This window comes from Zootoca vivipara, chromosome 2 (genome assembly GCF_963506605.1).
Source record: "Zootoca vivipara chromosome 2, rZooViv1.1, whole genome shotgun sequence".
Taxonomy (NCBI): domain Eukaryota; kingdom Metazoa; phylum Chordata; class Lepidosauria; order Squamata; family Lacertidae; genus Zootoca; species Zootoca vivipara.
Window position 1 is genome coordinate 94,147,607 of NC_083277.1, and position 24,391 is coordinate 94,171,997.

General features: G+C 40.3%; 2 protein-coding genes across 4 annotated transcripts in view; one reads left to right on the plus strand and one right to left on the minus strand.

The window, feature by feature from the left end:
* On the plus strand, positions 1-20,008 carry LUC7L3 (LUC7 like 3 pre-mRNA splicing factor). 3 transcript variants are annotated; one of them, XR_009557200.1, is made up of 11 exons: positions 1-229; positions 4,327-4,393; positions 6,405-6,444; positions 6,644-6,788; positions 8,104-8,181; positions 8,261-8,365; positions 9,207-9,368; positions 10,777-11,054; positions 11,871-12,031; positions 15,112-15,237; positions 17,681-17,795. XR_009557200.1 is itself a non-coding variant. In XM_035104349.2 (11 exons), exons 1-10 carry the CDS (start codon positions 131-133, stop codon positions 17,839-17,841), a joined length of 1,296 nt encoding a protein of 431 aa, XP_034960240.1. In that variant the 5' UTR covers positions 1-130; the 3' UTR covers positions 17,842-17,874; positions 19,507-20,008. The 3 variants fall into 3 exon arrangements, 2 of the variants coding, with proteins under 2 accessions (XP_034960240.1, XP_034960242.1); XM_035104349.2 differs by lacking the exon at positions 15,112-15,237 and adding an exon at positions 19,507-20,008 and having other exon boundaries at positions 17,681-17,874; XM_035104351.2 differs by having other exon boundaries at positions 14,965-17,795.
* LOC118076332 (ankyrin repeat domain-containing protein 40-like) overlaps positions 16,119-24,391 on the minus strand; it is a 15,428-nt gene continuing 7,155 nt past the window's right edge. The window contains exons 5-6 of the mRNA XM_060271055.1: positions 23,338-23,513; positions 16,119-21,543 (exon numbers count right to left, since the gene is read on the minus strand). Of these exons, the coding sequence (XP_060127038.1) occupies positions 21,400-21,543; positions 23,338-23,513 (320 nt within the window). The 3' untranslated portion in view covers positions 16,119-21,399. The remainder of the gene's footprint in view (positions 21,544-23,337; positions 23,514-24,391) is intronic.

Consider the following 24,391-nt stretch of genomic DNA (forward strand, 5'->3'; position numbering starts at 1 on the left):
TGTCTCTGTCACTCTCGTCAGCGGCGCGGTTTGGGTGTTATTGAAGGAAGGGGGGGAGGCGGAGGCGGCGGGAAGGAAAGAAAGCGCTGGAGGCCGCGGCGGAGAGGCCGGACTTGACGAGCGGGGCATCATGATTTCGGCCGCCCAACTTCTGGATGAGCTTATGGGCCGGGACAGGAACCTGGCCCCGGATGAAAAGCGCAGCAACGTGCGGTGGGACCACGATAGCGTGAGTATGGCCGAGACGGGGCCTCCTCCTCATCTTATCGCGGGCCCTCGCTTGGTCGAGGCCCTTTTGCGCGCGCTTTGAGGGGCGGAGGTAAAGTGGAGGGGGAGAGAAGATGGACCCGTTAGCAGTACAGTGCGAGGAAGAGGTTTACCTGGCGGAGGTCCTAAAATGGGGAGGAGGAGGAGGAGCCGCTCCGCTATTAACTGCTAGAATAGCTTGCAGTCAAAGAGGTCAGGGCGCCTTAAGGCCCTGCGCAGCGGGTAGCGGGCGTGATAGGCAGGGAGCCTCGGAAAGGCTTTGCGGGAGGAAAACGGGGTTGCGTTTCGTGGCCTTGGGGATTGAAGGACAAACAAGGAAAGGTTCACGCCTTATGTTCACGCTGAGGATTTGTGGTTGAAGCGAACAAGAGCTAAACCTCAGGATTTGGGGCGACTGCCTTTTGGGGGAACGCACGGACAGGGAGATTTGAATCCTTTGGGGAGGGCGAGGCACCCGCTGCTCGAATAAAGGGCGTACCGTTCCTGTAGTTTCAACTCTCTTTAATGTGTGATGCTTTTAAGATCGCTTGTTCCACCGCCTTCTAATACGAAGCACAGCTGCCTACGAGAGAGTGTTAACAACCGGAAAGCATTGCAGTGCTACTATCTGGCGAAGTGGTAAATAAGGCTGCAAAATACAGGCACAGCCGAAAACTAAAACAAGCGGGGGGACCGAAATAAACTCGAGCATTGATCGGGCAAAAGGTCTGCCAAAACACAAATTTATTTAAAGTATTGTGCGAGGGGCTGGGGCAGGATGTTCTAAAGTCTATGAGTGCTGCAGTCAAAGGTCCTGTCACCTCTTCCCACCAACTGTGCTTCAAATGAGGGCCACACATGGGCAAGAGTCTCAGCACTTGACTTAGTAACTGACTATCTTAGGAGAGGACATGACCCTTTAGGTATCCTGGTTGCACACTGTTTGGGTATAAAGATAATGGCCAGCAATCTCAGTTGCATCTGGGAAATGACTGGGACCTAGTGATATACAGGAAGATTCCCACACCTGTCCCACTCAGAAATCAAAGTGCTGCATTTTGTACCAGCTGAAGTTTTCACACTGTTGTTCAAAGGCAGCCCAGTCTTGATGTAGCTAAACCATTTGTGATTGTAGCCCTTATCCACAAACAGTGCTGTGAGTACACCAGCCAAACCAGGCAACCACACTGTTGGCCACAATCACATCTTGGAATCAGAAGCAACACTCCTAAAATACAAATTTTGCATTTGTAAAGAATTCAGGACAATTCCTGTTGACATTGCAGGAGTTAGGGATTTGTGACCATTGAGTTTCTCCAGAGGCTTTGCTTCTTAACTTGTGACAGCAGTGAACGTTCATTTACATTGAAAGAGTACATTTCCCCCTTTAACAGCTAGCATACAGTACACAGTTTTTGCTATATCTACACATAAAGAGCTGTTGAATTCATAATGTTGAGAAGTATTTTGCTCCTCTGTTATAGCATTGCCTTAGGAAACTCTGGGCAGGCTGCCTAAAACGTGTTGGAGTCACACTCCTGAAGGAGCAGGTACCTAACTTGAGGGTGTTTCTGGATCCATTACTATCACTTGAGGCTCAAGTGGCCTTGATGGCTTTGAGCAATGGCTCAGCTGCATCACAATTTGGACAGGAACAACCTAACTTCTGGTGTCTAAGCTTGTGATGATCTAAGTTGGACTACTGCAATGTGTTATACAGGCAACTCCGGCGGAACATGTGTAAGCCCACCTCGTTCAGCCCCCTTTCAGGGCCACAGTGTGCATGTCTGGGATCACACACCAATCAAACACATGTAAAATTGTTGCCGTCTGTACATTGAAGATGGTTCTGCAACTGGTGCAGAATTTGGCAGCCAGATTGTTGACTGGGACAGAACTGTCTGAACATACGGTATAACTGATTTTAGCATGACTGCACTGGCTATCAGTTTCTGGACTCAATTCAGAGTGCTGGTTTTGACCTTTAAAGCCATATGTAGTTGAGGACCACAGTACCTCAAGAACCACTGCTCCCCTGAAGCCTGCAGTCATCATATGAGACCCTTCTTTGTGTGCCCCCTCCACAGGATATTTGGAGGGTGTAGTATGCTCTTCCCAGGGATGCACGCCTGGCACCATTTTATTTATTTTAGGCTCCAGGCAAATACTTTTCTCTCTACCTTGCCTCTGGTTCCTTAATTTGAAAGGTGGCATTGTGGCCTCTTTTAGTGGGGTCAGTAATTCCTCATCTGTTGTATCTGTTTAACTGTATTTTTAGATTGTTGTTGGGTGTTCTTAATTGGTTTTAATGTAAGTTGCTAAGGGTCGCTCTTTGAGAAAAGCAGCTCACTGATATAACCAATACTGTATATAAATTGAATAACCTCTGTGCAGTTGGGAAAACGTTTCTGATTTCCAGATGCTAGAACTTAGTGTTTAGGAAATTTCCAGAGAAATGTACCAATATATTCCTCAAATATCGGCACTACACATGGGCAATCTGTCGCAGACATTCTTTCACTGGCCCCTGTGAAGAAATGAGTCAGTACTCATCCATACTGTATAGAAGCTGTTTAAAGATAGCACAAAAAAGTGTTCCTTTATTATTTTTTCCAGAAGTCAAATAGTGGCTCACATAGTATATACATTTCTTTAACGATATATTGAAAATTTTTATTTCCTGCTCACTTACGGAGCAATCCATTACATGTCTACTCTGCAGTAAGTCTCCCTAAGTTCACTGGTGTGAGCAGATACACCAGCATAGTTAAGCTGCAGCCTATCAGTTCTAGGTTGGAGGTGGGGCAAGGTTGGAGAGCAGTGTAAACATTCATTTTCTGTGTTTCCATTGGCTGCTGAATTTTAGTTGCACCTACCCTGTTTCTCCTAAAATAAGACATACCCATAAAATAAGCCATAGCAGGATTTCTAAGCATTTGCACAATATAAGCCATACCCCGAAAATAAGACATAGTGATAGGCGCAGTTCTGGAGGGCCCCAAGGAAGAGGCGAGGCTGGACGCGTAATAAAAAATAAGACATCCCCTGAAAATAAGCCACTGTGGGGTTTTTTTAAAGGAAAAATAAATATAAGAGGGTGTCTTATTTTCGGAGAAACACGGTATATTTTGGTGGCATGCTCTGGAGGTGGAACCAGTGAATGAAAGGATTTAATATGCAGTGTAAATGTGTTTATCCCTCTCCTTGTCCCTGACATACACTCTTTTTGTCCATTATGCCAACATAACTTCCACTGGCTTATTTTATGCCAAGATGAGTCATTCGATCAGTTTAAGGCCAGGATATGGTAATATGCCACATCCTAATTTCTCTCAGAAGGTGCATTTAGGAGTTAGGATTGCATTGCTTTCTACTGAGGAACATAGGAAGCTGCCTTATACTGAGTCAGACCATTGTCTACACTGACTTGCAGTGACTGTCCCCAGTGACTCCCTGATTTCAAAACTGAGTTCAGCCTCACCTAGAAAGGCTGGGGATTGAACTTGGAACCTGTATGCCACTGAGCTACGTTACTATAGGATTGCAGCCTCAGGTGCTTCCATACATGGTTTAAATGAGAAGAACTGAGATCAAGTTGCTAGTTTCTTTCCAGAACCCCAAAATATAGCATCTTGTGTTTGGGTGTAGACAATTCCGGCAACTGGTATTCAGAAACATTGCTGCCTCTGACTGGAGGCAGAGCATAGTCAGCAACAGCTCTTGACTGAAATTCTTAATGTATTGTATAGGTTTTTACTTAATAGTTTACTTGCTAGCCATAGGAAACCAGGAATTGATGCAGGTAGGTGAAAAGTTGGAGAAGGGACAGATTGTGCTATTCCTCTTCTGACAGCCCTCTAAAAGGGCCTGAAGAAATGAGTCAGTACTCATCCATACTGTAAAGCTTACCTAGATGGTTTTAAATGCAGCCAAAATTAGCACTGGTGGGTAAGGTTGGTTTAAAAAGAAAGAAAGATAAAGAATTGGAACAAGAGCAAATTTCTTGATTCTTTTACAGCTTTCTGTCTGACTAAATTTGATGTGTAAGGAAAGTAACTTAAGTTTCTTCTTCTCAAACAGGTTTGTAAATATTACCTTTGTGGGTTTTGTCCAGCTGAATTATTCACAAATACCCGTTCTGACTTAGGTAAGTGCCTTTGGTTTTTTCCCTTATATTATAGCAAATGTCAAGGTCAGGGATAGAAGGTGCCGCCAATAAATATTTGAGGCATTAATCTTTTCTTTGTTTACCTCCTATATGTATGGATGCAGACACACACAAACACTGTCACAAAATCATCTCATTAGGATGTCTGAAAATCTTAGATTTGCATAAGTTCAGAGCCAATAAAGTGAATCTTCCAGAAAATTTGAAATTAGTAAATAGAGCAAAAGAAAACTGCAAAGCTGCCTACATTCATTGCAGTTGGGATCTGTTCATTGTTACTATTGAGCTTATAAAACAGAAAAATTTCAAAAGAAAAATGAAGCACTGGGGAGGAGGGGAACATTTTCAGTTACTGGAAAACGTTCTGCCTCACATTCCTATTCATAGCAGATTATATCTTAAACTTAGAATTTCAATTCAGCAACAATTTGCTTATTTCTAATACAGGCAACCCTCTACTTACACGGGGATTACATTCCAGGGCCCCCACGTGCATAAGCAAAAATCATGTAAGTGGGGAGCCCCTTCTAAAAAGCCTATAAACACCTGTTTTTTCCTGCTATCCAGTTCCATCCACAAAACTCTCTTCAACTAGAGTCGATGCTTGGGGCTGGCTGGAAGATGCACGGAAAAGCAGTAGCAGCTCCTTAAGAGCCCCATTGACTCCAGCTCTCCTGCCATGTCCCAGTTTGAATCTACAGTATCTATTTTCTAGTAACACCTCTATACACAGCCATGTGTGAGTCGATTGCTCTTAAGTGGACGGACGCCTGTATATGGCTTCTGTCAAAGAATCAAAATGCAAACTTCCAGGTTCTTGCAAATACCTTTAGCAATAGTTTCCCAATCTTTCCATCATTTATGGCCTTAAAGGTAAAGGGATCATTAAGTCCAGTCACGGACGACTCTGGGATTGCAGCGCTCATCTTGCTTTATTGGCCGAGGGAGCTGGTGTTTGTCCGCAGACGGCTTCTGGGTCATGTGGCCAGCATGACTAAGCCACTTCTGGCGAACCAGAGCAGCACACGGAAACGGCGTTTACCTTCCTGCTGGAGTAATACCTGTTTATCTACTTGCACTTTGGAACTGCTAGGTTGGCAGGAGCAGCGACCGAACAACAGGAGCTCACCCTGTCGCAGGGATTTGAACCGCTGACCTTCTGATTGGCAAGCCCTAGGCTCTGTGGTTTAGACCACAGCGCCACCCACGTCCATAGCTTACTCCATAGCTAACTATATACTGTAAGATTTAGTGCTGTCATGCTCTAGTTCACATTTCAGATCCAGCGGCAGTGTTTTAGCCTGTTCCTAAGACTTCCACTAGCATTCTGATTTTTAATGTGGGTCATACCAAAATTGTACCAGGACAATATCACAGATATTAATGGGTGTGTATTTTAAAGATGTGCCACCAACAAGGTTTGGAATTGTTGTCGCATTCTAAATTGATAGGTAAGATCTCTTCAGTACATTCTTTTTCTGGAACTCTTTGCCTCGACAGTCGTGGGCTTCTGTATTTCAGAGGTTCATAACCACTTTTTATTAGCTCAGTAAATGTTGCAGGGGTATGATGTGCTTGTTCTTGTGCTGTCACTGATTCAATTCAAACTTTGAAAAAAACAAATACAGTATGAAGCCAAGTACACATGAATCTTCATAGAAATATATTGCTTCACCTTAGGCTTGCAAATCTGTACCCTACCTCACCCCATTTTGTCTCGGAGCAAATGACTCTTGATTTTAAACATTAGCCCTGCTCTAGTGTGCCAGTGGAATATTGATCAGGTTACAGTCATTCTGGTACTATGCCAGCATGATGGCAATATGCTAGTAATTCATTTAGAACTCTTAGTACTGTTGTGGAAAGGCACCCGAGTTTTAATCTTTACATTAGTTTGGTTAAAAACTGTTGTCCTTTATCCGGGTCTTTGTTGGCATTGTGTTATCAGAAAGTAATTTGAATGTATCACCATTATTGCTTTTATTTCTAGGTCCTTGTGAGAAAATTCATGATGAAAACCTCAGAAAACAGTGAGTGTGTTTGTAGTTATAATTGATAAGAAGCTAATAAATATAATTAAGCAATAATGCAAGCATTTAAATGAGGTTTTAAAAAATCCTCAGTTAAAATTTCACAAGGTGGATAGCATATAGTCTTTTGTTGTTAGGTAATATGGAGATGGCATTTATCTGAAATTTAATGTAATCATTTCTTTTTTAACATTGTCAGGTATGAGAAGAGTTCTCGATTCATGAAAGTAGGCTATGAAAGAGACTTCCTTCGGTATTTACAGAGCCTGCTTGCAGAGGTGGAACGCCGAATTCGAAGAGGTCATGCACGTTTAGCATTGTCTCAGACTCAACAGGCTTCAGGTGTAAGTACAAAAGCAGAGGGCACGTTAAACATATATGGTCTTGTGTGATATCCATTTGCAGAACTGTTTGCAGAACATATTGTTCTCTCTCCCTTGAACTTCTATAATGTGCCACAAATCTACTCTAGTGTGGGAGCCTGCAGAGGGGAAGGGAAGAGGAGCAGTCTCATTGCACATGTGGATGCTCATTCATGTGATGTTGGATACCACCCTTTGTATTTTCTTATAAGTGTTCTTTAAAGTAGGATAGATACACATACTTGACCAGGAGTTAGAGCATGTTTGAATTACTTTATCTTAACTGTGTTTCTCAATGTATATACAGTTCTCTTACTGCTTTATAAGTTCCTTAAAACTGAAAAAACACAAGAATGGCAGGATACAACATAAGCCACACTTAGATGAAACTAATATATGTGCTATTTGAAGCTAACTTCTGAACTCGTCAAAATCGAGTTTCTAAATGTGTACTGTTGCTCTGATGGTTAAGAGATAACTGAGTGGTAGGTGGAAGCCACAGTGTGGAAGGTGAAAGCTTAGCTTTCAAATTTTCCAGAAAGGGACCCTGCAAGTGCAGAACCCATATTTGGGTCTGCACAGAGACCATGTACAACAGAGGTGGAGAACCTCCAGTCCATGGATCAGACTTAGCCTTTCAGGCCTCCCCCTTTCGCCTTGCAGACCATTTGGGGCAAGCCATGTCTACCTGCCCTACATCTGATGTCATCCTATTAACTGTGGGGCTTGTCCATAGCTGCCTTGTGCACCTCTCCAAATCTCTGACAACCAGCTGGTTGTCAGGAGCCTTCAAAGCACTGCACAGTGCTAAGCAGGATCTCTCTCTCTTCACATCAGCTGCTGCAAAGGGGGAGCAATCCTGAGTTCAGACTCAATAGGAATCTCTGGTGCACCCATTTCCAGCACTAAGTGGGATTCCCCTTACTGCTGTCCCTATCCTTTCAAACTTTTAGGAACAAACTTTAATGGGAGGGAGGGGCTTCAGAGAGCAGTTTGGCAAACCATTATCTGAAGCAGTTCCATCGCTCTTAACGTTGCTCCAGCAAGGGATTTTGACAGGTAGTCAGGGCCACTCACCTGTCATATTTGGCCTGTAAGGCCACTCTTGATAAGCATCTGGCCCATGGAGCCCAAAAGGTTCTCCACTTCTGATGTAGATGAACTTATTTTGGAATTTCTTTCTTCTTACAACTTATTCTTTGATATGAGTTGTGCTGTGGACATGACAAAGCAGAACAATGTTTTGTTGCACTCATAACTTTTAGGTGTTTGTTGTCACTTTTATTTTAATATTTAGCAAGCAGCAGGACCTACTGGTAAAAATGAAGAGAAGATTCAAGTATTAACTGACAAGATTGATGTACTTCTACAACAGGTAATTGTCTTGAATCATACATACAGAAATGTTTATAAAGTTGGATCAAGACGTATACTAACTTTGTTCTCTCTATTAGATTGAAGAACTAGGTTCTGAAGGAAAGGTGGAAGAGGCTCAAGGCATGATGAAACTTGTTGAACAGTTAAAAGAGGAAAGAGAGTTGCTCAGATCTACAACTTCGGTAAGTAAGAGTCCTATTTTTCTCTAGGTCTGGAAGCCCCAATAGAATACAGTCAAATAAACTTGACCTCACAAAAGCCTTATTTTTCCAGCTTGTATTCTTCCAACTTTTTGAATAAATAGATTCTTTTGATTGCCACCAAAATATTTTCATATTTTATTAGTAATTGAGCTTTAACCATGCATATATGAGATTAATAGCCTGTATAAAGGCAAGTCAATTTATGGGCCCAAAAAATTGGAGAATTGTTTCTAGTGGTATCGTTCCACTGGTGCAAGGCTCTTTGATCCAGCAGAGGCTTTCAGAAATAGCAGGACAGGGAGGAGGGGGCAGTTTTCACCTGTTCTTCCTTTAGCACCCCCCTTCAATTGCTCCAGAAGGTAAGAGGGGGATCTTGTCCCCATCCCTGTTCTTGTCCTATTAAGGGATAGAGACTATCTTAGAACTTCATTAAGGCTTTGGAATTGAAATTAACCCAGTAGAATTTAACACCATGGAAGATTATGACTTGTTTCTTATCCAATGGCAGCCTTGGGTTTAGAGGGGTTGTTTAAATGCTATATTGTGTGCAGCTGGACTAATATGCTTGTCAGTTGCTTTGCAGATAGAATTGCATGAAGGTCTATTTTAAAGGTGCACCTGCACTTGAATTATAATGCAGTTAGACCAATCTTGTGATCTGCTTTGGACATGAAATTTTGTGTATTTTTATAGCAAATGGTTAGCTGCTTGCACGCCAAGGGGTAGGTTAAGAATTTGAAAAATAAGTTGTATTGTTGCTACGTAATTAAATAAAGTGTTAATGTAACTATCTGTTTTAATAAGTATCTTCTGTTTCCAGACAATTGAGAGCTTTGCAGCTCAGGAAAAGCAGATGGAAGTTTGTGAAGTCTGCGGAGCATTTTTAATCGTAGGAGATGCGCAATCCAGGGTAGATGATCACTTGATGGGAAAACAGCATATGGGTTATGCAAAAATTAAAGCTACAGTGGAAGAACTAAAAGTATGTTCAATCTGCATGTTTTTTTAGATTTGTATGTGCTTGGCATTACTGTCAACATATAGACTGTGTACGTGGCAATGCCACTATAAAAATGATTTTAGAACTGAAATACTCGGAATCTTGTGATATCAAGTAGGTGAACTTCTCAGCTTACATTCTTGAATACTACCAACAGAGAAAAGTATTGACTTATTTTTATTTTCATCCATGTTACACAAAGGTTAAAGTACATACTGGCCTGATTCATGCATATCCCTAAGCCAAACCATGGCTAGGCAGGTACTTGCAGCAAAAATTGCAGTTGCTTCTGGTCTGCTCAGAACTACCAGGGCTCATGGTTCATTTTCTTCCAGGCAATCACAAAGCTGGGTTCATGAGTAAACTGATTTAGCACAGAATAATGTGCTTTTTGCTGTGAGTACCTGCTTGCTCATGTTTAGTTCTTGTTTGGCTTGGTATTATGTGCAAAGTGGGACAGTGTCAATTATTATTTATGGGGAATGGAAAACCAAAAATTAAGCAATATATCAGAATAGCCACTGGCATAGGAATGAGAAACTAATAAGATAAAAATATTGGATTGATATAGGTGTTTGCAGTTTAGGATCTGTTTACTGAGCTAAGAAAGACAAAAGTTGGTATTCCACAAGTTTCAGTAAAAAGCATTGACAGTCTTAGAACTGTCCCATACAAAATGTTATATGTTCATGGCACTTCTATGCATAATTTAGCTACATATTTTGATAAATGTCTCCAGATTTTAACCAACAATTAACAAGTGGTGTCTGAAATGGTTTTGCTTGGTTAATGGCCTGTTCTGTGGAGTTTTAAGCACTATACGTACACATAAATGTATACATACAATGCATCCAACTGTAGTTAGCTGAGATTCTAATCTGCCAAATCATGGTACATTTGAGGACAAGGTGTTCAGTACAATTTTGTTCTTGCATTGAGCAGGGTTCTTCAAAAATATGTTCTTTGTGTGCAGAGATACAGCCTATTGCTTTCATTGGAGGTTTTTAAGCAGAGGCTGGGTAGCCATCGTGCCATGGATGCTTTCGTTGAGATTCCTGCATTGTAGGGGGTTGGAGTAGATGGCCCTCAGGGTTCCTTTCAACTCTACAGTTCTATGATTCTATTTGTATATATGTTATCATTAATGTTACCAGATAATGGAGGTGTTTTAAATTTTATCTGAAATAGACTGTTAAAGCGTGTTTCATGGTAGTGAGTATTGCCCTTTCTTAAGAAGCATTAAATCTTCCAGTAGTTTTGGGTTCGAGCCCCACATTGGGCAAAAGGTTCATGTATTGCAGGGGAGTTGGACTAGATGATCTTCATGGTGCCTTACAGTTCAACAATTCTATGATTCTGATAACCTTTCTGTAATACTTTCCTTTTTAAGGAAAAATTAAGAAAGAGAACTGAAGAGCCTGAGCGTGATGATCGGTTAAAAAAAGAGAAACTAGAACGTGAAGAGCGAGAGAAGGAACGTGAAAGGGAAGAAAAGGAAAGAAAGCGACGGCGTGAAGAAGAAGAAAAGGAAAAAGAGCGGGCTCGTGATAGAGAGAGACGAAAGAGGAGTCGTTCACGAAGCAGACACTCAAGCAGAACTTCTGACAGGAGGGGTAGTCGGTCAAGGGACCATAAAAGATCAAGAAGCAAGGACAGAAGACGAAGCAGGTATCAGTCTGGGAAGGGGCTAAGGACATTAGATTTCTTTGAAGTTAATTGAATAAATTGAGACGGATGGTGAGTCGAGAGAACAAAGGTGTAGACTTCCTGAAAAACTGCTTGAGGTTTTCAGTACTTAAAATTCCTCACAAGTATCTGAAAACTTGGCATAAATAGGGTTTAACCAGTTTTGAGCAAACTTTGGCTTACATTTCTCAAGGCAGTTTTACACTAAGCACTTTGCAGCAAAACTGTGGTTTATATCAAAGTTTGGTTTAAGTGTGAATCTGCCTCCCCCCAATTTTGCCAATCCATATGTGGCTTCTTTTCTGCCCACACAATTCAAACAAGTCATAATAGGAGGAGTTTGAGCTGCACAGGCAGTTTCAGTTGAACTGTGATTTATCGAGTTACAGTACATGAACCAGCTCTTTGTTGCCAAATGTTTGCTATGAAACTGTCTTCAGAAGTGGAATCCAAAGTTTCTTAAAACTTTATAAGCCTTATATGTGTCAATTTTTTATGTCAAGTTTACTTGTGATAAATTTAGGGAAGTGCTTTAACTATTATTGGGGATAGTCAGCTAAATTATTGCATATGCAGAATGACTTCTGCTTGTGCAATGGGACACTCCCCCCCCCCCGGCCCTGTCCATTACTCACACCATCCCCAAATCTGCTCCAGAGAGTTGAGGGAACCATTGGAACATATCTAGGGACATGTGAGGGGGGAGAATGTCCCATTGTGCCAGGAGAAATCCTTTCACTGGTGGAACGTTCACATTAGCACCAGGTTGAATTCTACCCATTCTTCTTACATTTTTAGGAGTCGAGATCGACGCAGAAGCAGAAGCCATGATAGGTCAGACAGAAAACATAGATCACGTAGCAGGGACAAAAGGCGGTCAAAGAGTCGGGATCGGAAATCTTACAAGCACAGAAGCAAAAGCAGAGAGCGAGACCAAGACAGGAAATCTAAGGAAAAAGGTCAGTTCATATGACTGGTGAAGAATAGTTTTTCTGCAGAGCTGTGCCATGATCTTCTGGTGATTGTTGCCCCCATAGATTCCTCCTGAACTATTAAATACAAACTTTTAAATACTTGATGCACCTTTCCTTCTCCCTTCCAATACTGTAGCATATTAGTATTAGTATATTCAGAACCATGTTTTTGGTGGTGGTTGTAAAACAACCAGGAGTCAGAATTCCTGATCTGTAAATAACCCAAACATTTACCAGTCAAGCTTCATCTGCCTTCTGCCCACTTCTGCATTTTGCAGACTCAACAATACTAACAGTAAATTGGTGTGATATTTAGAGTGTTCCTGAAGACATGGTGCATAAAGATGGCATGTCACTACTGTTCCATGTTCTTACATACAGTTACTTCCCTTTGGTGAACACTTTCTCTTCAGCCTCTGTGGTTTATTATTCACCCTTGTCTGCATTTCCAACACTTTAGGAATATGAAAGAGCCTAATTAAATCTGTTCTTGGCTTGTTATTTATTTTTCAGGTATTAAGTTAAATATGTATTTTTTAAAATCAGTTCTAATGAATGTAGTAGTTTTCCTTATTGTGGTGGATACTGCACTGGCTGATTTCTTGCATTAGCATATAATGGTAATCAAGTTCTAGTGCAACATGATCGACTTTAGCAAATTTTGGGCTCTCCTCCTGCAAACCTGAGATAAAGAATTCATAAGCTTCTGCTTTTAGTTAACCAGAGTTTGTCATGTTGTTTGAATATGAAATTGTGGTAAGGACTAACCTTGCTTGTGACACAGCAGCCACAGTAAGCAAAAGCTTCTGAACTGTTCCTCTTGACCACACAGGAGAGGCGAGCACACAAGCCTGAAGCTCATTGTGAATCATTCCATTGTTTGTTACTTTGTCCACCCAGAAATAACATAAAACCCCTCTCTCTCAAATTAAGAATCCGTGTTAGCTTCAATTCCCATTTTTAAATGACATGCACATATATAGCCATGTAATGGGATACTTGCAAAACCTCGAAGGTCAGAGGTACACCTCTTGTCTAAAAGATGTTGGGGAAATTTCTGGCCTCTGGAACAATTTTCAGTGTAGTCTTCTCTTGAGAATAAGTATGCCTGTTTTCCAAGCCCATTATCAAAGTAACTTGGGAAATGGCCTGTTATATATGCTCCGCCCTAAATTATTTTATTTGATACGCTGGAATCTCCCTTCTCAGCATGTGGGTCACTTACACTGCAATCATATGCCTGTCTACTGGGAAGTAAGCCCCAAAGTTAAACTGAGCTTACTCCCAGGTAGGTGTGTAGGATTGCTGCCTTAGTGGTGAACAATATGAATGTTTAGTGTTCTGCATAACGCTTTGTGGTCTCCACATTGAAAGGAAGCCTTTAAAAGCTGTCATCAGCTAGCCAGCCTCTTCAAGCTTCACTGCCTCAATTTTGGATTGTATTTCATAAATCCCTGTAAGGTCTCCTTACTAGATAGAGGCTTGGAGTTTTTTTCTGCTTTAGGCATCCTTTATATGTATAGAATGATGGTCATTGAATTAGATATGACTGCCAGTTATTCGCCTCTAGAAATATTCATTTTGGTATGTTGGTTGTGTATTTCTTTTTATTAATGCAAAGTTAAACAAATTCCTGCTCAAGGAAGTATTACCAAAGTCCCCAGGACTGTGATTAAAAAAAGCAGAGTAATGGGAATGGTACAAATATATGGTTGTGACCCAGTGAGGCAAGCCTGATGCACTCAGCTGTGTACTATTCTAAAATGTGGCATCAGAATAGGCTGCAGAGTCTATTATGGCATTCATTGGTTCTAGAGAAGACAACAGTGCTTCTTGCATAAATAGTGATCTTATTATCTCCAGGGGGTCTGCATTTAAACAATCTTGGACTGCTTCATTCTCTTCTATTCAATGCCTTTTGTCTGGATTTTCAAAGAACTGAGTTTGTGTATAAACTAATGGTTTTATAGCTTAGTAGAATACTTCACAATTTAATGGTATGCAATGCTAAATAACGTTTATCTATACCAGTAACACGGGAAGGTATCTGCCCAGAAGTCATAACCAGAATATACAGCTCATTTCCCCTTTCCCAGTCACCCTGTAACACTAAAAAGTGGTGTGACTCAACTACATTGCACACACCAGCTGAGGGTGTGTTTAAATACTATTCTTGCTATTTTCCCACTTTCTCGCCTACAACTCTTTTGGTGTTGTGATTGTGGTTACTCTTGGAATTTGACTTCCTCCCATGTCACTTGAGCATTGGTAAAAAAAAAATGTTAGTCATTGTTAAGCAGTTGTATGAATGTCTGTCCTCCCTACATGTTCTATATTCTATTCTGTTGTACTTATGAAAGCATGTTTTAAGTTTATTCAGTTAATTACACATAGGACCTTTCTGAAGAAAGCCTCAGTGAAGATAGGAGCACAGATATTATCAACTGGTCTGGTATTGAGGAACTGGAATTTTAAGCAAATCTTGCTCATTGCCTTGCATTAAATTGGAGCTTCATAGTAAGAAAATACCCCAGATCTGAGAGAAACTGAACAAATACAAAATAAATTTTCAGTTCTATTAACTTGACTGTGAAACACTCCACCCCGATTTCTGACCCTATTCAGTGAAACAGTTAAGTTTCTCTTACTTAAGCACAGCTAGTCAGTATTTGAACAGATAGCACTGCAGCATTTGTACTGTATGTGTGCCCATTTTATTTCCCTGTTTATGATCAGAAAAGCAATTTTCAAGAAATAGGTAGTAGGATTATACTCCTTGCAGATATGCTATGGGGGTCGGTAACAAATCTTTCATCAAACAGAATTATTCCTTGAGCTCTACTTACCAAATCAAAGATAAACTACTTTAGCGTAGACAAAAAAGTTTTTATCGTATAGCTTCCTATTTTAATTCACAGGCCAATAGGTCAGTAACTGTTTTACAGTTGCCAAGAAAAGCGCCTCTCTCCCCCATCTGTCCAAACTCAAAGCAATAAAACACCTTCTGGAGAATCTACATATTTTGCCCATTTAAAGGGCTGTTGAGCTCTATCGTATCTACATAGGACAGAAGATAAGCTTATTGGACTGACAGCTAGTCCTCTGCGGGGCAACAAGACTGGTGTTCCTCAGTGGATCTACATGTGAATCGGCGATACCTAATAAAGCAAAAATTGAAGACTTTCAAAAAGGTCAGTTAGTGCAACCGATCCAGGCAATTATTACATCAAACAGACACCTCTTAAGAGTTCCAAAGTTAACTGGACTTTGGTGACTGGTTTTCTCTCCGCTTCAAATATTGAGTGTTTTCCCTTAGGCAGTGGTTCCTTTGTAGTTCCTCCCCACCTCCCCTTTTTTGGCTGTTATCTGCATAATAAAGCTGTTCAAATTTTCTTGATGAAAGGAATTGAAACTAACTTCAAAAAAATATTTTGTTTCTACAGTAGGCCATAAGTATGCCTTTCCAGAAACTTCACCCATACAGCTTTGACAGTATCTTCTGTTTGTTCCCTGTTCTTTATTCTTTGCTCTTGCATTAAATACAGCCATTCAAATAATCTAATATACTTTATCTGGATGCTTAAAGAATAATTTTGGTTCATTATGCTGATGAGAGAAATACCCCCAAGTGATTTCAGTGTACAGCATACACGGCTTACACTATATGCATGTTATATATACATAACAGCTTTAATGGGACAAAAACCTGGTAACCATGTCTGATATGAAAACTGCCCACCATAATGAGCTATGCATTGAATAAGAGAAAGACACATGGCTATCTTAAATTTTTATTTTCTCCAGGTCAACTCATTATTCTGGCTTTACTAATTTTATTGGCAGCCAATCCATTGTCAGATTCTCTTATAGCTACCTCTGCTATTTAGAGTTACCTGTTTTCAGTGAACCAGGAGTCCCATTAACCTAGTGTCCGAATTTCAAGCAACTTTGTCAAGTTTGTAACTTGTAATTGTTTTGGACATGAAAATTAAGTGCATCTTCTTGCAAGATAGGAAAATGAAAATTGAAAACCTATTGTGCTTTGAAGGTTACTTCTTTTTGGCTCCCAGCAGTCATGGATTGTTAAATATCAGCCTGATAATGCACTTACACAGATTACTTTCTCTCTTCTTGGCAGTGGTTGGCAAGTAGGGAGACAATCCCCAATCCTGGTGAGGTGATGGGGCATAGCAGGCAAATGAAGGTAAAGGAGGTGGGAATGGGCTCTGGAAAAAGAGTGAGGGAAGAGCAGGCACTACCATTTGAGAATAGTACATGAAGCCATGGAGAAAAAGGTTTCGGGAATACGGGCTATCAAAAAGATAAGCATGCAAATCTATAAAAACAATACAAAATTTAAATGTTCTTAAAACTTCAGGCAGTAATATGCATAATTGATTCAAATAGCCAAATCAAAATCAGCTCTGTGGTTTGGATCCAGACTTTGCCTTTCCCAGATGAAAGAGACTCCTTCCATCCAGATTTTCAGCCGAGTGGGAGGAGAGGTAATGTTTGCCAATTCACCTCTCTGCAGCCCCCAGTTCCACCTCCCATGTTCTTCCAGAAGGTGTTGCAACCCTCCAGAACAGTGTTAGAGGTGGCGCAGGGTGTTGCATTGAGGAGAAATAATTAAAATCACTCCTTCCTCTGTCACCTGCAATATCTCCACCAATGAAGTAAGGCCTGGATCTAACCCTGTACGTTAAGGTTTGTTACCTAAGATCAGTACGTAAAACTGTAGAAATTAAATTGCTTTAAGGTGTTCTGTGCATATGCTGTCTGAGAGGTCAAGAGTTCAAACATGTTCTGAATACCAATTGCGGGAAACCACAATAGGTAAGCATCCTCTTGTACTCAAATCCTGCTTGCTAGTTTCCTACAGACAGCTGTTTGGCTACTGTGAGAACAGGATGCTGGACTAGATGGATCACTGGCCTGATCCAGCAGGCTCTCCTTATATCATTTTGTTCTTATATGAAGTTTTAAAAACATAGGGTCATTTCCCTCTCTGCTCTGGCCCAGCAGATTAGGTGTTTGCATCAGAGGTCATAGGAAGCTGCCAACAGGAATCAGACCAACAAGTCCCTTTTGCTCAGTATTTTCTGACCAGCAGTGGCTCTCCAGCATATAAGACAATAAGTCTGTCTAAGCCCTGTCTGGATATGCCAGGGGCTGAAGCTGGGACTTTCTGTATGCAAGGCAGGCGCTCTACCACTGAGCTACGGTCCTTCCCCAAATTTGTTCATGGTCTTGAGCTAAATTAAGTGATTAAAAGTTGTATACTGTGATGAGTCTGTAGTTTTAGACACATTTTACACTAGTCTCCACATCAGGTAGTTTTCAGTTAGGTAGCATGTACATGGCTTGCGGTTTTGACCAGAACTATCAAACAGGTCAGTGACTTTTGCATTGTAATCTTAAGCAGTTCTGCCTCCCCTTTGTGCTATCCCTTCCCTCAGATCTTGTTCATTCTGGTGGAATATTTCATTCAATATTAGCACTGTAACTTTGATCTCTAGTTTGCAATTTTACAGCCAATTGCTGATGTCTCGGCATATACTTCACCCCTGAAAAGCGTGATACCTTGTGTGTCTTTACTGTGAAGTCCATGGTCAATGTCTTCTTTCATGGCAGAAAAGAGGGGATCTGATGATAAAAAAAGTAGTGTGAAGTCCAGTAGTCGGGAAAAACAGAGTGAAGACACAAGCATGGACTCCAAGGAAGGCGATGCTAAGAATGAGGTCAATGGGACCAGTGAAGACATTAAATCTGAAGGTGACACTCAGTCCAATTAAAACTGATCTGATATGACCTCAGATCAGACAGAGGTAAGTGCATTATTTCAAACTTTGATTAGGGCTTTTTGTTACTGTTTAACAGTGCAGCGTAAGTATGTACAGATGAAGATGGAGCTAAGTCAACAAGAAGAGGTACTAAAGCAACTTCTGAAGGAAAACACAGTGTAGTCCTGCAAAATCTTTTGAGGTACATTGTTTTGTATCGGCTATTTTGTAGCAGATTCATACCCCCATTAGTGTGCCTCTTGGGAACATATTTGTAATCTAGTCCCTTAGAAATTAATTATCCTATTTTTTATTTTTAGGGGATTTATTATCTTTTTTAACAACTTGAACTGATTTTGTAATTAAGTCCATATTGTGTTGGTGCATCAGAAACATTTGCTTTAATACTTAATATTAGAGGCACATGTTGGACTATTTTGTTTTTATATAAACTGCTAGTATTTCTTTGTCAAGGATGTTTCTAGTTTTTTTGCTTTGCCTTGCATTCTAATGCAGTTTGTTCTGTAACTCGAGAGCCAGTAGCATTGGATTGATGGAAGTGTAGGGTTTATGAATAATTGCAGCTGACTACCATACCTCACACAGCGTTGGTGTTGTGAGCGGCCCATGAAAAGCCAAATTAAAAATCAAGGATTCAGTCAAACTAAGCAGGTACTCATGCCAGGTACTCCTTTCTCTACCCACATCCATGTTTGAATGCTGTTGCCTGTAATCTTTAAGCTTACTGTTGTGTGTTTTATTTACAAAGAGTGAAAAGGAATCTTTGTGCATATATTGTGAAACTGTTAACCTGATATTAACTTGATTGGAATTTTCTTTCAACTGTGTGTAGGGATGCAGTGCTGCCCAGAATTAGATATCTTTATTAAATGCAATAAATACTACACAATAATCGCCTTGTAACATTCAATGCATTTCAAGTCTTTAAGAGGTATGTGTTTATAATTTCCTACTGCGTAGGAGAATTGCCAGGCAGCCATGGCACACAGCAGCATATACTGGCTGATACCAGACTTGGGAGGCAAATGAAAATAAAGGCCAATGTCAGAAACACCCAATAGGTATATATAAATGGCAAGAATGTATATAACCACATTGTTAGTTAAATGAAGCTAAATCTTATACATAAATAATTGCCCCGTCTTGACCTATGATTTCTCAGGGTCATTCCTTAAGTAAGGAATAAACCCAAATAAAACCAGCTGATTTATTGATTTCCTTGCAACATAGTTAATATAGTTTCAGCTTATCTTCTAAGAACCCCTAACCAATTTACAGTGCAGGCCTATGCATGCTTATTCAGAAGTAGGTTCCACTGTGTTCATTGGGGCTTACTTCCAACTAAATGTGCATAGGATTTTAGCCATACAGTGCAATCCTCTGAGCACTAATGTTGCACACCCTCCATTCGGTATTTGCATTTGACCTCTGTGCAAGCCCTGTTGGAATACATGGCTTCCCAACAACAGTGGTTGGTGAATTGTGACATCATGTTTGTCCTTAACTGTCCAATACACAGGGGTGTTAGGTGTAATTTTTATGAGATTATTTTGAAGAGTTAAGCAGGCAGCAAGCAGGCGCTATTTAGGAATGGCAAATGAAAGTAATTTCTGTTCCCACTATCTGACTCTCTTTTCCCAACATTTTGCGTTATAGGAGAACCATGTGACAAGTCTGCGAAGAAGCCTGAAGACTGCTTAATACGAAGATCTGCTTTAAAATGAGGTGAAAGAAAGCTGTAGTGGCATAGAAAAAAAATTAAAGTTCAGTTAGATTTTTTAAAATAAAAATTAATTGAGGACTGTTGTGACCTCTCAAAATGCAGAGAGAAGTTAATAAGCAAACATGCTACTGAGAATTTAAGTCCTGTTATCATTTTTTTTCCTATAAGACTTTTAAGACGATAAACCAACATAACCTGAACACATGGCTTGCTCAGTGTTTAATTGCAAGTTTTCATTCTTGAACTTTGAAACACAAGGATAAATGTTTAGTATTTTGTGTGACTCAGACTAAAATAAACCCCATTTTTACAACAAAGCTATACCTGGCTTCTTGATATACCCTAATGGAAATACAGTATCTATGACTTTCTGTTACACATTTGATTGTCATTGAGTGTTTAATATTAAATAGACTTCTTTCCAAATAAATCAAATGTGTTCAAGTTCATTCTTGTCTATCCCCATGCCCCCACCCCAGATCAAAATGAGAGGTTGGGGTATTCCTCTTTATCAAAATTTACGTAACCAATTTCTGTCCCAGTAGTTTCCATAGCTTTTTTAAAAGTGTAAATAAAGATAAAGAGGTAACACTGCAAATTTCATGTGGTTGTGTTTTCTTGGATATGCACTAAGATATATAGTTAAAGTATAAAATATTTGTATTTGTTGGCAAAGTCAGACCTGCATAATATTTGAGAGAAGTGTCAAATTAGAAGCGAGAATAGGAACAGAAGACCATATGATCCGATACTCCACACATTTTATGTAACCTGCCACTTGTATAAAGGAAAGCATGTAGAACACGTTGTCAGCCTAGGAACCAGACAAAAGGAAACTAATAACCTTGTCGGGGTATTTCTCTATGTAATCCAGTCAGCCCAAACCTTAAGTAGATGAGGGCCTACATCAACTGTTAGAAGACATGTTGGCAAATGCACACAGCTTCATGACAGGTGAATTGAGGTGGTGCCACAAGGCCTAAAGGAAAATTTTAATTTACACACTTTAAAACTCTTGGCTACCCTGTTACAAGTTGATAGTGCAAAAATAAAGCTGCCATTGAAAACTCTTCTTAGGTTCACAGGATAAAGCATCACATAAATACATCGTTTTCTGTTGGTTTGGTTTGCATTGCATGCCTTTTTATATAAAACTACAAAAATAGTTTTCTAAATGCATAGATTTGCTTAGTTACCAGCATTGCTATATCATCTCTCAAACTAACATTACTATGCAACAAGCAATATTATAGAACAAAAGCTGGTAACGGAAAACACTTGTTAAACCTGTTTCTCCATTGTTTATCTTCTCAAAACAATTCAGTTTTTACAGCATTATATTATAAAGAGCATAGGACAAGAAAACTGAACTTTTACTTGTTCCTCAGTTCATTTGTCTGTCTTACTGTTACACAGAGAAGGTACCTAGCAGTACTTAAAAAAAAAAAGGACCAGTGATTATGACAACACTAGTTTTTCTGTGGCAACGTTGGCCTGAAAACAATGTATAAAATATATTGACTCAATACCTATCATTAGGTGCCAGACACTAGTTGACTGAGGGAACAAATATTTATTGAGGAAACAATTGTGATTAGTTTCCCCAACAAATGTTTTCCACTTGTGCTTCTTCGTATAGGCTACACAAGAGACTGCTGAAGTGCTTGAGCAATCCAAGAGCCATCTTTGAGATAGCACCACTCAAGAAATATTAACCAAAGTTAAGAAAAATATTGCCTATAAAAATATTGAATAGTAAACCCATACTGCTTTAATTTTAACGAGAATAAGGTTTTTAGATATCAACTTCCTAGAAGTCTTAAACTTCAGTATGTCAGCTTTGCTGCTTTAGTGTTAAAGCAGGGTCTTTCCATTAGCGTTGCTGAAGCACTTCTGAAAGGAGAACTGATGCCTCTCACCAAAACCAGCTCTAGCTCTTGAAAATCCTGAAGCCTGGCAACATCTTTATCCTTGAATGAAAGACAAAAATATCAAACTGATTAGTTGCAGTAACTTTATAAAATCAGTTTAACAAAGCAAGTGACAAAGCAGGGTGAGAAGATGTATTGAGATAACCAGATGAAATACATCTAAAGAACTACTTTTAAGTCTCCATTATGAAATAATATTCCTTGTACCAAGTTGTTGAGTAGGAAGTCACTCCAACAAATCTACATTTATAATGCTAACTCACTTCATTCACAGAACTGCATTAGTATGGTGGGTTGCTAGAGTAATAGCCACGGCATGACCACTTAGTCATTACCATACGTGGGAAGATATACCAGCTTTTATCTGATGTAAACATTTTTGCTTGGATCTAGCATTTTCCTGAATGTGCTTGAAGAAGGTGGAGGGAGTAAAATCTTGCTGGTTCCTCTAGAGCCCACTGTAAAGTGTCTTATCACTGTGTAGCTCAGTTGGTTAGAGCATGGTGCTGATAACACCATATGGGACAGCTGTGTATTCCTGCATTGCAGGAGGTTGGACTAGATGATCCTTGGGGTCCCTTCCAACTATGATTCTGTGGGAAATTGGGAACTCCAACAAGCAATGTAAAGGGCAAAGCAGGATAGGGATCAGAAACTGAAAACCAGCAAACAGCACTACTTCAGCAGGAGTAGTGTTACATAAAAGAGACATTCTGGATACAACCCCTTGTAAATCTGAAAACGTTTGGCTGTATCCAACAAAGTTGTCCCATTCGCACAGAGATTCCACTTGCACAATGGAACTTCCCCTCTCTTCCCCCGTGCACCCCAAAATCTCTTCTGCGGGTTCTGCTAACCCTCCAGAGCAGATTTTCAGGAACATGCTGAGAAAAGCGGAAGTTCTGTTGCACAAAAGACGGAGTAGAAGTAGAGCAGGCAGGCAGCCCCTGCAGGGTCAACTCCAGTACTGTACTGAGAATGTGCTGGCAAAGTAGGACTTCAGCAGGACTGAAGACAGCATCTTAGAACCGTAATTAAACATTGGGGCTGGCTCCATAATCAATTTGGGGCCTGATTCTGGGTCAGGTCAGCCCCAGAACAACCTGCAGCTGATCTGGTGCCAGATCAGATGAGGAGGAGGTGTGCACAGCCCTAATTAAAAAGCAGCGCCCATCATTCTTCAAGTAGTCCCCTAAAACCCCTTATCGGGGTACTCAGCCACTGGATGAATGACTGAATATGCTAACTGCTTTGACCATTTTAAAAGACATGCTGCAAGTACTGTATTATACTTTATCTTGTTTATGCTATTTTTTATGTGCAACACAATATACAACCAAGAAACAAAGATTTTCCTACCTCTGCTTTTAAGTGGTACAGTCCAGCAGAAACTGCACTAGGATTCTGTAAATTGCATATGTTATTAGAGCCAAACTCTGCATTCTGTTCACTATTTGAGAGCTGGCTGGCTCTGCCTGTTAAAAATTCTGAAGGCTCCCATACCCAAAGGCAGAGTGAGTTGGAGAGAGGTTCAGCTACACCCACAGGATTGCAGGAGCCACCGGCTGCCTTTCTCCATCAGTTGCTTATCTCTACTTAGCAGCTACTTTGCCCTAAGGCCGAAGAACTGGGAAGGAGAAGAGGCAAATTTAGTCACTAAGGGTCAAAGAACACCTATGCTACCTAAAGAATTGCCTGCTACCTAAAATTACCAGAATAAACTAGCAGATAGTTGCCTGTACAAAGCATTATCTCAGGCTACTTTTAAAATTGCCTATGTTCTGTTTTGGACAGAGATTTATTCTAACATCACTGGTAATCGATGGTCCTTACCTTTCTTATCAGTGTATTCGGTAGCTTTCTAACCTTTTCCACTTGCTCAGGATTAATGCCCAATTCATGGCAACTCACTCTGAGCAAATCTTGGTAAGTCAGTTCTTGTCTGTCCAGTTCAATTTCAATGAAGTCATTCTCTTTAGGGTTCTGAACTCTTACTTTAAGTACCAGTTCTAGAAGTGAAGAGGAAAGAGTATTTTGAAGTTAATCATCGCCAAAATGCAGAGAAACAGAAATGACAGCCACAAACCCAAATATATATCCTTGGAAATATACCCTACAAATGTTAACAGATGTTTACTAGACCACCGCCTCTATCATTTATATTTGCTCTTTGCACAGACTCAATAGAATCCAGTAGCAGCAAACTCCCATTGTAAAGCAGTGGGGCTCTGTCATGAACTCTGCTGTGTTGTGTGGCCACAGATTCTCAGATATATGCATAAGTAATGACTGAAGAACAAAGTTGAGAAGTTTAAGGTTGAGAAGGGAACAAACACGAAGAACAACAAGCTACGGTATGGCAATGTTGCTACAGGCAACTGCAGCAAAAAAAAGTCTACATTATGCACACACATACATGCTCTGCAGACGAACAGCCCCAGTCCACTAAAATTACTCAAGGAGATCAGTAAGTGTAGAGTACAATGAAGAAGCAAGTGGGGTGGAGGGCTGTGACAGCTGTATAAAGCTATTAAGGGGCTAAAGATGGAAAAGTGATTCACAGGCCACTGCCACAAAGAGATGAGCTCTTCAGCTCTCCACCTTGTCTTCTTACCCATCTCATTCTCTTGCTTAGTGGCTGCGTCTTCACACTGATATTTCCAGCATCTGATTAGTGCCAAGTGTGCTTTAAAAAAAGAAAAAATCTGCATCTGCAGATTTAATGAAGCCCTGAAGTTAATGATTCTCTACTCTTAAGCAATTAAATGTTAAAGCTGACCAGCATAGAGGATAGGCGTGCTTTAGTTTTATGGTTGAAGCTAAGTAGGTGGAAGACAGCCTAGGCTCCATGTGTAAGTTGCTCTGAGCTCAGAAGAGAAGGGCACAA

What these genes read in the sequence shown, in the direction of transcription:
- LUC7L3 (XM_035104349.2), top strand. Translation starts at nt 131, where the DNA reads ATGATTTCGGCCGCCCAACTTCTGGATGAGCTTATGGGCCGGGACAGG. An exon ending in AAATACCCGTTCTGACTTAG is followed by an intron (nt 4,394 to 6,404) that starts GTAAGTGCCTTT and finishes TTTTATTTCTAG; the next exon opens with GTCCTTGTGAGAAAATTCAT. An exon ending in GATGAAAACCTCAGAAAACA is followed by an intron (nt 6,445 to 6,643) that starts GTGAGTGTGTTT and finishes TAACATTGTCAG; the next exon opens with GTATGAGAAGAGTTCTCGAT.